Below are 15,097 nucleotides of genomic sequence, written 5' to 3' on the forward strand. Positions count from 1 at the left end.
AATTAATGAATAGATTAATTAATAAATTTTTTAAATATTATAAATAAAATATATTTTTAAAATAAAGCGTCGAACTACCGAGTTTTTTCATGTTATTTTCATGCTTTTTAAGTTAATAATTTTTTTAAAAAAAATAAACAAACAACTAAGACACAGCATCAAACCACTAGAGAATGTCCATAACACACTTGCCACAAGGTAATGAGCAACACTAACTCAATATTTTTCATTTTTAGTTACGTCAAAATTATATGTTTCTCAGTTTTTAAAATTTGATAGTTCAGTTTATATATTTTAAATTTTTCATATTGGAATTTCCTTTATCTATATTTAAAAAAAAAATATTTAGTTTTTTAGTTTGATAAATTTCAAAAAATAGAAATTAAATAAGTAAATTTTAAAAAATCAGAAAATTTTATATAATCTAAGGACAAAAGAGTAATTTAATTTCAATGATGCTTTGGTTATTTCACAAATAATTATAAAAAAAGATAAAATTAAAATATAATTAATGTTAAGCTATTGAGCTTGAAGATTTAAAAGGCATATATATTAGCTTTAACATATCTCAGAAATGAAAAAAATAATTTATTTATTTATTTAACATTTTACAAGTAGGTCATATACTCAACTTAATAAAATTACTAACAAATCGCCACAAGTCACAAGTCCTTTTAAAAATTTAAATAAGAGAAATATAAAGCCCCTTTATTATTTTCTTTATTTTTGTTTGATTAAAAAAATACATGAAATTAAATGATAGTAAAGTTATTTTTTATAATAAAAAGAGTGAAATTATGATGAATTTATAATTATATTTTAAACTTTTTCTTTAATGATTATATTATACAATTATTTGACTGATAAATTCAATTATTGTTGATGATGGCATGGTACATTAATTTAATAGTTAGTAATTTAATTTCTACGTGATATTCCATAATTTTAGCCATCTTATCCTCTGTCTTAGCTTCTTTATTTTAGTTTATCCATGCAAATCCATGCACCTATATATAAAATTTACGTCCCTCACCCTCTCCACACCAAAATAAAGCTCTTGGCAATGGTGGCTTCTCTCTCTAATCCCTCCTTCTTTCTCTTTCTTTGCTCCTCCTTCCTTCTTGTCTTGGCAACGGCTATATCGCCATAACTCACCATGGAGGTCCTATCATCTCCGGGAACCTTAACCTAGCTTTAATATGAATGATACGCACAATTTGGTCATATCCAAAAGAACGCCATTCGAGCTTTTCTTGATTCCTTGAACTATAATGCAGGTGCTAACTTGCAGCCTCAGGTGTCTGAATGGTGGAAGGTTGTCGGAGATTATGCTAATAAAGGACCTATCAATGTGAAAGAAACCAAGCAAGTCACAGATACCAATTACTCTACTGGGAAAAATGTTACTCGCGATCGCCTCAAGCCCCTAGTAGAGAAAGCCACCGCGGATGACAAAGAAGCCATTCCTGTTATTTTCACTGCTAAGGATGTAAATGTGCAGGGCCTGAGCGCGGGCAAATGTTCAGAACATGGAGTTTTAGGTAACCTCGATCTCTCCTTTCATGTCTGTCAGTTTCTCAATAGATGTTTGATTATACAATATACAGCTAAGTTTCAACTTTTCTGTTTGGAAATTGTAGAAAATAAACCATACCTTATAGTGGGAAACCCAGAAAACGAGTGTCCAGGTGCCTGTGCATGGCCATTTCACAAGTCAGATAAAGGACCAATAGGGGTAATATTGAACCCACCAAATGGCAATGTGGGTGCAGATACTATGATCATTGCATTCGCAGAAGGACTGGTTGATGTTCCCATTGAATACAGGGTTTTTCCAAGAGCACGACGACGGTCCGATTGAGGCAGATTCAGCTTGCCATCGCGTTTTTGGAAGTGGAGCACTGCCTGGCTACACCGGAAAAGTAAGAATCGATCCGAATACTGGTGGTGGTTTCAATGCCCATGGATCAAGGGGCAGGAAGTTCTTGCTCCCTGCTGTTTGGGATCCTAAAGCACAGGCATGCTGGACTCTAAGGTAGCGAATGGCATAGGAGAGAGCAGATTAAAAAAAAAAAGGTTCTTGTATATACTAGTTAAATTACATGCAAGGTGAAAGCATCGAAAATACCATAATCTCTATCACAATGATGAAAATTGATGACTTTATTGAACGTTGAGACAGAACAATGTGCTAGCTTAACAGAGCATTCGCTGCAGAACTTTGAAGTATTATTAATTTATTTCTGAATACATATCGTTGCCTACTTTGTCATGAGAAGTAGGGAAAATGCATCAGAAGAGTATGGACTCTGTGTCTATGAGATGGATTTCTTGTCAGCCAGATATTTCCCAACAGTTTCTGCCATAATCTCAAATTGTTTGGTGGAGACTAAAGATGCAAGTTCAGGTTTGGTGTCATCTATCTCATACTCTAATGTGGATCTGATGATACTTGATTCAGCATCCTTCTCAATGATCTCCAAGCGACAACGAAAAAGATCAAAGCCAAGATCTTTGTAACCTCCTTCTATGATTTCTGTTTCCTTCACACGATCATCATCATCAATCTTTGTAAATATTTCCTTCAGGTAACCTACTCCAGGAGTTCCTAGCAGTATCCCCAATTAAACAGCATCAAAGGGTTAATAATTAAATGAGTTGCAAATGAATGACACATCTTTTCTCTTGCAAAAGGAAACAGTATGTGATCTCTCTTGGTGAAGGGAGATGGGATGGGAAATTATAAGTCAAAGCCCCATATCCAACTCTATGAGAGAGACAATTGTTATACTCGTCAGAAAGGTGCTTAACCACAAGGTTAATACTTACTAGTTCCAACTCTTTGAGATAGGCATTGACCACAGGATATACCCAGCTCCCAGCTCTTCAAGTTGGGGGCTTGACCACAGGGTTACTACTTACAAGCCGAATGGAATCACATATTACATCCAAAACTTTGAGATAGGGACTCACTTGACCGCAGGGTTACTACTACTAGTTCAATTGGCAATATTACTACCAATAAGCTTTAACTCATGGTACTGGAGTCGCCTCCAAGGCTGAGAGTTATTGAGTTTGAACCCAATCAGAGCTAATTGTACCAAAAGAAAAGTAGTTCAATAAATTGGCAATATTGGTTCATCTCCAACTCTATGAGATTCACAAACCAATCCAATTTCCCAGAGGACATTAGCAGCTAAATTAAATCATCCTGAGAAAGAAAAGTAAACAATACAATCTGCAATACCAATATAAAAATTGTCCCCGTGAAATGACTTGCAGTGCACCAGACCCAAAACATGACAGAAGTTATTCTACTCAGCTGAGTTTTGTTTTCATCAAAGCATTTAACCATCACCAGTATAATAAAACGGGATATACATGAACTGGAGCATATACTGGGTACCCTAACATGTACATGAATTCCAGTTTTGGGTTTTTTCCTTGACACCTTAGCAGGCAAGGGGAAGGTTAACTAACAATTTCAAGAAGTTAAATTTGCTTATAAAAAATAACACAAAAACACGATCAGATCAAGTAATAGCTCCAGAAAGAAAGGAAAAGGAAGGAAAATCTTGACGGATGCGAAAAATTACCAGCAGGAAATGTAAGTTTGACGATAGTACCGACGCCTCCATCACCTTGCACAACCTCTACTTTGCCAATAACGTCAGGCAGAAGTTGATCGACGAGCCTTCCCAGCTCAAGACCACGATAAGCATCCCAAACGACGTCGGCCGGAACTCCAACTGGAGTCTCTACTGATTGTAGACCTCGCATACTGGTTTTTGTGTAATTGGGGACTCCTGATCCTCGACGGGGTTATTATACACTGAAAACCCGAGGATTCGTTTGTCCCATTAGGCATTGAACCAATAACTTTTACATCAATTCCGCCTGCTAACTTGTCGTCTTCTGAGACTACGCAGCTCGGCTTCTCCATGCCAAAGATTCCCGTTAGCTGGCCAGTTTTTTTTTTTTTTTTTTTTTTTTTCAGTTCTAGTTTTTGCTTTTGCTTTTGCTTTTAAGTAGACTAAAATAAATTCCGCTTCACACTTCTTTGATTTGGATAACTTAATTAAAAAATTTAAATTTGAAGTGTTAAAATTTTATTTATTTAGTTGATAATTTTTTTTATTTTTAGATGTTGAGAATATATTGAGGATATTTAAAAATTTCAATGGTGATAATATTATTGGAGAAAAAATAGAGAGAATTAAAATATAACTTATCATTTTTATTGATTTAGTCTAAAAATTAAGAATTTAAATTTTTTAATTTTTAAAATTAAATTACTCCTAATTTGGAACTTCTAAATTAATTTGAATAAAAAGCTGAATATGAATTAAATTAGACATTTTTAATAATACATATATTAAATTAAACATTAAGCCTTGGTTATTGTTTGGAAAATAAGAAAAATTTTTCTTTTTTATAGTATTGAAGATTTTAAAGGAAAAGCTTACTAACATGCAGATTTGATGAGTTGGAAATATAAATGTTTTTGAAAATTAGATTTTTTTTTCTTAATACAAATTTAAGTTTTTAATTTCTTTTAAAAAATTGCTTCTTATTTTAAAAAAATTTTAATATCTAAAATTTCAAAATTTTGTGTATTTTAACCTAATTAAAAAATATTGTGTTTAAAATAATCCACATTTAAATTTGAAATTATATTAACTAACATGGTACACATTCAATAAAATAAAGAGAGATTTATAATTTAGTCTCAAAATATTGCTATTATTTATAAGTCAATTTCTATATTTTCAAAAATCTATTAAAACATTTTTATCTTTTTTCTTTATCAACAAAATAATTTTTCATATATTTTTAACATTAAAAATATAATTGTAACGATCCGAAAATCGGACCGCTACCGGCGCTAGGATCCGGATCGGCTTAAGGCCGCCAAGACCCGTAGCAAGCCTGACTTGCAACCTGAAAACCTGTTTAATCCCATACATGATCACAACATACATAAAAATTTAAAACTTTTCTTTCATACATCCAACTACAACACACAAGCAATTCACATTGTTCAAAATCACATCAAAAACCCATAAGCTCAACATAAGCTACACATGCATTTTCTACCCCATGAACTTGCATAAAACTTGCTTAAAACATAATGTAAGCTAGAGATCGACTCTTACCTCTTGAAAATCGAGGGTGGAGGCGATCTAACTTGGAGTTGGAAGAGATTTGAGTTTTTGAACCTCAAAGCTCCAAAACTTGCTCAAAACTCGGAAATCTTCAAAACAAGATGAAAACTAGTGAAAAACTTGAAAGATCTGAAGGAAAAGACTCAAGATCGGTGAGGGGTGGCGAAGAACTCACCTTGGCCGGAAATGGGGAAAAAGCTCGCCCGTTTTCGGCTAAGGGACCCTTTTATAGTGGCTGGCCAGGCCACGTTTGGGGGCCGAACGTGCCTCCACATGCATGCCATGTTCGGCGGCCGAACTTGAGGTTCGGCGGCCGAACTTGAGGTTCGGCGGCCGAACCTGGACTTTCCTCACTTATGCTTTCGGGGGCCTAAAGGCGCTCCCGAAGGCATGCATGTTCGGCGGCCGAACTTGAGATTCGGCGGCCGAACCTGAGTTTTCCTTCAAGGTTGTTTTTATGCAAAAACTCATTTCCATTTTACTTAAAACCATGAAATACCTTAAAACATTTTATAAAAACATGATTCTACCCCACTAGAGGCTCCCGACATCCGAGATTCCACCGGACGGTAGGAATTCCGATACCGGAGTCTAGCCGGGTATTACATTCTCCCCCCCTTAAGAACATTCGTCCCCGAATGTACCTCAACTAGCACATATCATGGCATGAAACATAACATACATACATAGCACATAAACACATAGAGATCTAACCTTAAAAGAGATGAGGGTACTGCTGGAGTATAGACTCCCGTGTCTCCCAAGTGCATTCCTCCAAGTTGTGGTGGTTCCATAGGACTTTCACCATCGGGATTTCCTTGTTTCTTAACTTTCTGATCTGGGTGTCTATGATCCGTACTGGCTGTTCAACATAGGTGAGATCCTCTTGGACCTCCACATCAGGCTCACTAAGAACCTTGCTCGGATCTGACACAAACTTCCTCAACATTGAAACATGGAAAACCGGATGGATCCTTTCCATTGAAGCAGGTAAATCCAGCTTGTACGACACACTCCCAATCTTTTGCAAGATTTCAAAGGGTCCGATGTATCGTGGGGCTAGTTTACCTTTCTTCCCGAAGCGAACCACTCCCTTCATAGGAGACACCTTGAGCAATACCAGATCCCCCTCCTGAAACTCTAACTGCCTTCTGCGGATGTCTGCATAACTCTTCTGTCTGCTTGCAGCAGTCTTGATCCTTTCTCTGATTATGGGTACTACCCTGCTGGTAATCTCTACTAGCTCAGGCCCTGCCAAGGCAACCTCTTCCCAGCAAACAGGTGACCTGCACTTCCTTCCATATAAAGCTTCATATGGAGCCATCCCGATGCTAGCATGATGGCTGTTATTGTAGGCAAACTCCACCAAAGGTAGATGCTGCCTCCAAGAACCGCCAAAATCCAGCACACACATTCTGAGCATATCCTCTATGGTCTGGATGGTCCTTTCTGATTGTCCGTCTATCTGTGGGTGGAAGGCAGTACTGAAATCCAACCTGGTACCCATGGCACTCTGCAGACTCCGCCAAAACCTAGAGGTGAACTGGGGCCCTCTATCTGACACTATCGAAACAGGAACCCCATACAGCCTGACGATCTCATCAACGTACACCTGCGCCAACTTGTCCACAGAATAGCCACTCCTGACAGAGATGAAGTGAGCAGATTTGGTGAGTCTGTCCACAATCACCCATATGGAGTCCAATCTGTTGGACGCCGCCGGTAGCCCCACTACGAAGTCCATAGCTATATTTTCCCATTTCCATTCTGGAATAGGTAGCGGGTTAAGCATTCCAGCCGGCTTCTGATGTTCCAGCTTCACCCTCTGACACACTTCACAGGCTGACACAAACTGTGCCACTTCTTTCTTCATAGCTGGCCACCAATAAACCTTCTTCAAGTCTTGATACATTTTGGTGGTTTCGGGGTGAATGCTGTATCTTGCATTATGAGCCTCTCTCATAATGTCTCCTTTTAGCCCTATGTCATCTGGTACACATAGTCTGCTCCCATAGCGGAGGATCCCCTTGCTGTCGAATCTGAACTCACTATCATTGCCTGACTGAACAGTCCTGGCAATCTTTACTAACTCCGGGTCCTCATGCTGTTTCTGAGCCACCTGCTCCAGAAACACGAGTGCCACTCTCATCTGGGCTACCAAGGCACCTGTACCAGACAACTCCATCTGTAGACCTTCCTCAATGAGCTTGTAGAACTCCTTCACCACTGGCCTCCTCTCTGCCGATATGTGGGATAAACTGCCGAGTGATTTCCAGCTTAAGGCGTCTGCCACAACGTTCGCCTTACCCGGATGGTACTGAATCTTGCAATCATAGTCACTCAGCAGCTCCACCCACTTTCTCTGTCTCAAGTTCAAATCTCTTTGACTCAGGATGTACTGTAGGCTCTTATGATCTGTAAAGATCTCACATTTAACCCCATAGAGGTAGTGTCTCCACATCTTGAGTGCAAAGATTACTGCTGCCATCTCCAGGTCATGTGTGGGGTAATTCAACTCATGCTTCTTCAGCTGCCTAGAAGCATAAGCGATCACCCTCTCATTCTGCATTAGTACACAACCCAGTCCCACACGGGATGCATCACAAAAGACTGTAAAGTCCTCATCACTAGATGGCAGAGCTAAAACTGGTGCTGAAGTCAACCTCTTCTTAAGCTCTTCAAAACTCTCTTCGCACTGGTCGGTCCACACAAACTTCTGATTCTTCCTGGTTAGTATGATCAGAGGAGCTGCAATCTTTGAGAAGTCCTGAACGAACCTCCTGTAGTAACCTGCCAAACCCAAGAAACTTCTAATCTCTGTCACGGAAGTGGGTCTAGGCCAGTTAGCCACAGTTTCTGTCTTCTTGGGGTCTACCTCTATACCATTTTCCGACACCACATGCCCCAAGAACGAAATGCTCCTCAGCCAGAACTCACACTTAGAGAACTTGGCATACAAGCCATGTTCCCTCAAAGTCTGCAGAACCAACCGCAGATGATGGGCATGCTCCTCTGCATTCCTGGAATACACCAAGATATCATCTATGAAGACAATAACAAAGTGATCCAGGTACTGACTAAACACTCTATTCATGAGGTCCATGAATGCTGCAGGGGCGTTAGTTAACCCGAACGGCATCACAAGGAACTCAAAATGCCCATATCTGGTCCTGAAAGCTGTCTTTGGCACATCTTCATCCCTTATTCTTAGCTGATGGTACCCCGATCTTAGATCTATTTTGGAGAAACAACCCGCTCCTGCTAGCTGGTCGAATAGATCATCGATCCTTGGCAGAGGGTACCTATTCTTGGTAGTGACTTTGTTCAACTGCCTATAGTCGATACAAAGTCTAAGGGATCCATCCTTCTTTCTCACAAACAAGACCGGAGCACCCCAAGGTGAGGTACTCTGTCGGATGAAACCCTTTTCTACCAGCTCTTGCAATTGCTCTTTCAACTCCTTCAACTCGGCTGGGGCCATCCTGTAGGGAGGGATAGAGATCGGTCTAGTTCCAGGCATCAACTCTATCTCGAACTCTATCTCCCTAGCAGGTGGTAAACCTGGAAGCTCATCTGGAAAGACATCCTGAAACTCTCTGACAACTGGCACCGAGGCTGGCTCCCTGACCTGACTGTCTAGCTCTCTCACGTGAGCTAAGTACCCCTGACATCCCTTCCTAAGCAACCTACGAGCCTGTAGAGCTGATATCAGACCTCTAGGTGTGCCCCTCTTGTCTCCTCTGAAGACGACCTCTGACCCGTTCTGATCTCTGAACCTGACTACCTTGTCCCTGCAGTCCAAGGTAGCACCATGGGTAGATAGCCAATCCGTCCCTAGAATGATGTCAAAGTCTGTCAAATCTAGAACCACAAGGTCGGCGGAGAGGCATCTTCCCTCAACAAAAACTGGACTGTACTGGCAGACTGACACTGCCACTGACGGGTCACACTTGGGTCCACTGACCCATAGGGGACACTCTAACCCAGAGACTATCAGATCCAACCTCTCGACGGCTCTCGGAGCAATAAATGAATGAGATGCACCCGGGTCCATTAATGCATACACATCAGAACACCCAATGACGAGATTACCTGACACCACGGTGTTGGATGTGTTAGCCTCCTGCTGAGTCATGGTGAAGATCCTGGCTGGAGTTGATGGACCTTCACCTCTGGAACCAGAAGAAGAGGCGGCCCCTCTCCCTCTACCTCTGCCACTGCCCTGAGATGTGGCTGGAGCTGCTGGCTGTGCCACACTACCAGAAGCTGTCTGCTGGGGCTGGCCCATAAAAGGTGCTCTAGGACACTCCCGAGCTATGTGTCCCTCCTATCCGCATCTGAAACATGCATTAGTCCCAGCTCGACACACTCCCCTGTGCGGCCTTCCACACCTCTGGCATTCTATACCATCTGAGCCTGAACTCGAGCCACCGCCAAAACCCAGACCGAATTTCAACTTATTCCAAAACTTTTTCTTCTTCGGCTTCTTGGTGGTGTTATCCCACCTCTTCTTACTTGAGCTCTGAGAAGAGAGACCTGGCCCTCCTCTGCCTGGGGTCTTAACCCCTGAAGACTGGGTCACTGACTGCTTCACTGACCCCTCAACTATAGCACTCGCCTCCATCCTTCGAGCCATATCCACCACAGTGTGGAAACCTTCCCTCTCAACTGACTGAATCAACGAGGAGTACCTGGAATGCAGCTTCATAATATATCTCTTGGCTTTCTTTGTATCAGTATCTAGAACTTGCCCTGAAAAAGGCAATAGCTCCAAGAATTTATCTGTGGACTCCTCCACGCTCATGTGCTCTGTCTGCCTCAGTTGCTCAAACTCAATCATCTTCAGTTCTCTGGAACTGTCTGGAAAAGCCCATCCAGCGAACTCATTCGCAAATTCCTCCCATGTCATGCCGTCTAGTCTCGGGTCCACATAACACTTGAACCATTCCCGTGCCTTCTTGCACTTTAAAGTGAACCCTGCCATCTGAATGGCCCTGCTATCACTCGCCCCTAGCTCATCAGTTATTGTCTTCACTACTCTCAGATACTCAAAGGGGTCATCCCCTGACTTGTATTTGGGAGCATCCAGCTTGAGGTAATCTGTCATCTTTACTTTGCTCCCATCGGCTGAGCTAGGTCTGGGAGGTTGAGTAACTGGGGCTGCTGGTTCTGTGGGTGGTGGAGGTGGGGGTGCAGCATTCCCCGAGGTGGGGTTTGCCGGGTTTGGATAGAAGGGTGAGGGTGGATAAGCTGGGTACTGTGTGTAAGGTGGATAGAAAGGTGGATAAGGCATGTAGGTAGGGTAGGGGTTAAAGCTGGAGTAATCCGATGTGCCTCCCATCGGATACCCTGAACCCTGTGGGAAGGGTGGATAATGGGGTGGAAAACCATACCCCGAGGCCTGAACGCCTCCTTGAGACTCCCCTGTCCCCTCTTCCTCCATGCTCACATCCAGGTTCCCATCCCTCCTCTGATCCTCTTCCATAACCTCCCTCACATCTGAAGAACTTCCTCCTCTATCTGTCCCCCTTCTGCTAGCGTCAAAAGACCTTCTAGGGTCCCTTGACACTCTTTCTCTGTTTGCTCTACAAGACATTGCCCTAGGCAATGTAGGAGGACGGGGGCTCGTGCCCTAATCCTCAGGCGGCACTCCAGTCAATCTTGCCGATCGACGGGTTCCTCTCATCCTATTTTCTGAAAAAAAAAACAGTACACATCATACAATCATTAGCATCATATGGTTCATGTGGGCACACATGAACCCTCATCACATATACATATCATTCATACCATAGCATCAATGCACATGTATATAATCATGGCATTTCACATTATCATACAAGACAGGACTCCACATCCTATCCTAGTGGACATGATCTTCCTATTGTGCTTGACCTTCTAGAACATCTATGAGCCCGACACTCTAGGTCCGATCCTATGAACCTAGGGCTCTGATACCATTCTGTAACGACCGAAAAATCGGACCGCTACCGGCGCTAGGATCCGGGTCGGCTTAAGGCCGCCAAGACCCGTAGCAAGCCTGACTTGCAACCTGAAAACCTGTTTAATCCCATACATGATCACAACATACATAAAAATTTAAAACTTTTCTTTCATACATCCAACTACAACACACAAGCAACTCACATTGTTCAAAATCACATCAAAAACCCATAAGCTCAACATAAGCTACACATGCATTTTCTACCCCATGAACTTGCATAAAACTTGCTTAAAACATAATGTAAGCTAGAGATCGACTCTTACCTTTTGAAGATCGAGGGTGGAGGCGATCTAACTTGGAGTTGGAAGAGATTTGAGTTTTTGAACCTCAAAGCTCCAAAACTTGCTCAAAACTCGGAAATCTTCAAAACAAGATGAAAACTAGTGAAAAACTTGAAAGATCTGAAGGAAAAGACTCAAGATCGGTGAGGGGTGGCGGAGAACTCACCTTGGCCGGAAATGGGAAAAAAACTCGCCCGTTTTCGGCTAAGGGACCCTTTTATAGTGGCTGGCCAGGCCACGTTCGGGGGCCGAACGTGCCTCCGCATGCATGCCATGTTCGGCGGCCGAACTTGAGGTTCGGCGGCCGAACCTGGACTTTCCTCACTTATGCTTTCGGGGGCCTAAAGGCGCTTCCGAAGGCATGTATGTTCGGCGGCCGAACTTGAGATTCGGCGGCTGAACCTGAGTTTTCCTTCAAGGTTATTTTTATGCAAAAACTCATTTCCATTTTACTTAAAACCATGAAATACCTTAAAACATTTTATAAAAACATGATTCTACCCCACTAGAGGCTCCCGACATCCGAGATTCCACCGGACGGTAGGAATTCCGATACCGGAGTCTAGCCGGGTATTACAATAATAAAATATCGAATTATCCCTTTTTTTTCTTCCTCCTCTTCTTTCTTTATCGATTCTTTCTCTTCTTATTTTTTATTCTTCTTCAATTTTTCTTTTTATTTTTATTTTTATTCTCTAAAAAAAATGAAGAAATTCTTTTTCTTCTTTTTCTTCTTTATCGTATCATCTTTTTCTTCTCCATCATTATCATCATTTTTTTCTTTTTTTCTTCTTTTTTTAAGGAAGATGAATTATTTTGTTGACTGAAAGAAATGATAATCACGTTTTAATAGATATTATAAAAAATAATAACGTTTTAATAAATTTTTAAAAATATAAAAACTGACTTGTTAATAATAGCAATGTCCAATAACTAAATAAAGAGTTTTATTTGAAGGTAATATTGAATTTTAAAAATTTTATCTCATTTTTTATCTATTTTTAATAAAAAATAAAATAAAAGAACTATTTTGTTAAAAAAATTTAATAAATTTTTATAAATGCACAAACTAAATTATTAATAATAATAATATTCAAAAATTAAATAATAAGTTTCTCTTAAATCTTGTTTAATTTAACCATAATTAGACCATGACAGTATTATGTGAAAATCCAAAACACACATGTTTTACATCTTCTTCTACTATTTTTTCATTGTTGACCACTGAAGGTAGGAGGGAAAAAAATATTAAAAACCCATAAAAAAAAAAGAAATATTTTTCTTAGTGTAATATTCTTATCTCCTAATGCGAGCTTTCTGAATTTTCTGTTTCACTTTCAACCATACCTGATGATCGCTGGATTTCTCCATCCCTTACAAGACTGAGCCTATGGTAGCAGCCCACAATCATAAGGCTCCTAAACTTCCGAATAAGTCAGACCCAACCCGTCCATCCTCTTGATCGGACACCTATTTAAATCACTCACTCAGACCGGCCCAGTCCATTTATCAGTCTTAAAAGCCCGCCATTTCCTAAGTTTTGGTCCTTTTCCCTCAAACCCAGTCATAAAAAGAAAAAATTTCGGGTTCAGTCATTTCGCAGCCCTGTCCACGCACGCGCCGAAGGGAATTAAATGCTTGCCTGACACAGGGAGGGGCATGGGGTCACCCCTACGTAAGGACCTACACCAGAGGATAGGTGGTCCTATAGCGGATAGGCCATCTCGCGTGAAGGGGAAGAAAGAGGATAAAAGAGAGGAGATACTCTCCTCTAGGGCTAAATTTTTTGTTAAGTTTACATAACTTTTATAAAACACTATTTACAGAACCCTTGTAAAATTAAAAAAAAATATATTTTTTTTAGTGTGATATTCTTATCTCCTATAGTGAGCTTTCTGAACTTTCTGTTTCACTTTCATCCATACCCAAAAGAACTAAACAATTTACAAGAATAATTAATACAAGTAATTATGAACTATTTGACTATATACACAAACACACTCTCTTGCTTTCTTTCCATGTATTACGATGAAAAGCGAAATATTTTACGATTTTAATTTCCTAATTTTACAAAGAGATTAGGTTAACATTTGTTAATATAAGTAACTCTCATGCCCTAAATTTAGACGCAGACTATTTTAAACACAATATTTTTTAATTAAACTAAATTAAAAAATAAAATAAAATAAACAAAACATGTAAAGCTTTGAATTTTTTAGATATTTAAGCCTTAAAGAAATATGCTATTGAACGAAAGCCAAGTCAGAAAGCAATATAGGCCTAGGGCTTATTACCAAGTAGTTTTGGGCTAATCCTCACCCAGCCCAATAGAAAAAGGCTAAAGCTGATGTACAACTAATTGTGAGCATTCGGTCGGTTCGGTTCAAAATCGAACCGAACATCAAAAATTCAAATTTTAGTGTTTATGAAAATCAAATCGAATTGATTTTGGTCATAAACCGAACCGAACCAGTCTGATTCGATTCGGTTCGGTTCAGTTTAGTCAGTTTCGACTTTAATAATTTTTTTTTATTTTTTACGCTATATTTTTAATATTTTAAAATTTAATTAAAATATTTTAATTTTAATATGATTTAATTTCTCTATATCATTGAAAAAATATATTATTATCACTAATTGGTTCGATTCGGTTTTTTCGATTTTTTTCTGATCAAAACTGAACCGAATCGAAATAACCAAAATTTTTGAAATTAAAAACCGAACCGAATCGAAATGTATAAAAAATCGAATCAAACTTTTAAATCAATCTGATTCGATCAGTTTTTTCAATTTAAACCGACTACTGCTCACCTGCACTATAATAGAAAATCCTGGAACTCACAGATAATCCAATCTAATTATGATTCATGGCATATAATCATTAAGTTTTATATATAATAATATTTTATCATAATATTACATTATATGGGTATTTATTTAATTTTTAAGTAAAAATATAAGAATTTAATAGATAAAAAAATTAAATTTATTTAACCTTTAAAAAAATATAGAAATTTAATTAAACTTATTTTCTTATTATATATAATATTACTACAATGAAAATATTTTCTGTTGATAAAAATGTAATTTCAAAGAAAAGTTGAGGCAAAAATGAAAATATAAATTGCTTCAACAGTCAAATAAAAAGAATATACATATATGTGTTTTTGACCCATGAAATGTTGATTTCTTTCAGAAAGGTCCAATTAAAGTTTGAAATATGAATAGTCATAATTGGTTTACCCAATCATAATATTAATTATTTTTTATTGACTATATCATGTATTTTCAATCTTATATTATATTAACCATAATATTAAATAATTTAATTTTCTTCTATTTTCTGTAAACACATAAAAAGAAAATAAATTAACAAAAATTAAAACATTTAGCAAACCCTAATTCATTATCATGAGACAAATACTTAGAAGTAGAAGAATAGAAATTAATGATGCTTGAATTAAAGACACAGCTTTTCTATTCAAGGAAACCAAGTTGAACAAGGAAGCTTTGAAATTGCACTAATTTTTCAAACAAAACTTGTAAGTCTATGCTTATACACATCTTCTATTCACTTTCTTTTTCTTCTTTTATTTTTATATATATAAATAATAAAAAAAAATTAATTAATTAAATCAAGTGACTTG

The 15,097-nt window shown here is 38.7% G+C and overlaps 2 protein-coding genes across 2 annotated transcripts; one reads left to right on the forward strand and one right to left on the reverse strand.

Moving 5' to 3' along the window:
- Window positions 1-1,092: 1,092 nt before the first annotated feature.
- On the forward strand, window positions 1,093-2,039 carry LOC110623316 (protein EXORDIUM-like 6; the record flags this gene model as incomplete). The annotated part of the gene is given in 4 exon segments (XM_021768232.2): window positions 1,093-1,200; window positions 1,202-1,541; window positions 1,641-1,812; window positions 1,814-2,039. Coding segments are annotated over 4 exon segments (846 nt in total), but the record flags the coding sequence as incomplete, so codon positions are not given.
- A 106-nt stretch (window positions 2,040-2,145) lies between these two features.
- LOC110623632 (norbelladine synthase) lies at window positions 2,146-3,949 on the reverse strand. The gene is made up of 2 exons (XM_021768634.2): window positions 3,597-3,949; window positions 2,146-2,608 (listed from the first exon to the last, which is right to left on the reverse strand). The coding sequence occupies exons 1-2, from the start codon at window positions 3,778-3,780 to the stop codon at window positions 2,316-2,318; spliced, it is 477 nt and encodes a 158-aa protein (XP_021624326.1). The 5' UTR covers window positions 3,781-3,949; the 3' UTR covers window positions 2,146-2,315.
- Window positions 3,950-15,097: the final 11,148 nt, after the last annotated feature.

This window comes from Manihot esculenta, chromosome 9 (assembly GCF_001659605.2).
Source record: "Manihot esculenta cultivar AM560-2 chromosome 9, M.esculenta_v8, whole genome shotgun sequence".
NCBI classification, from domain to species: domain Eukaryota; kingdom Viridiplantae; phylum Streptophyta; class Magnoliopsida; order Malpighiales; family Euphorbiaceae; genus Manihot; species Manihot esculenta.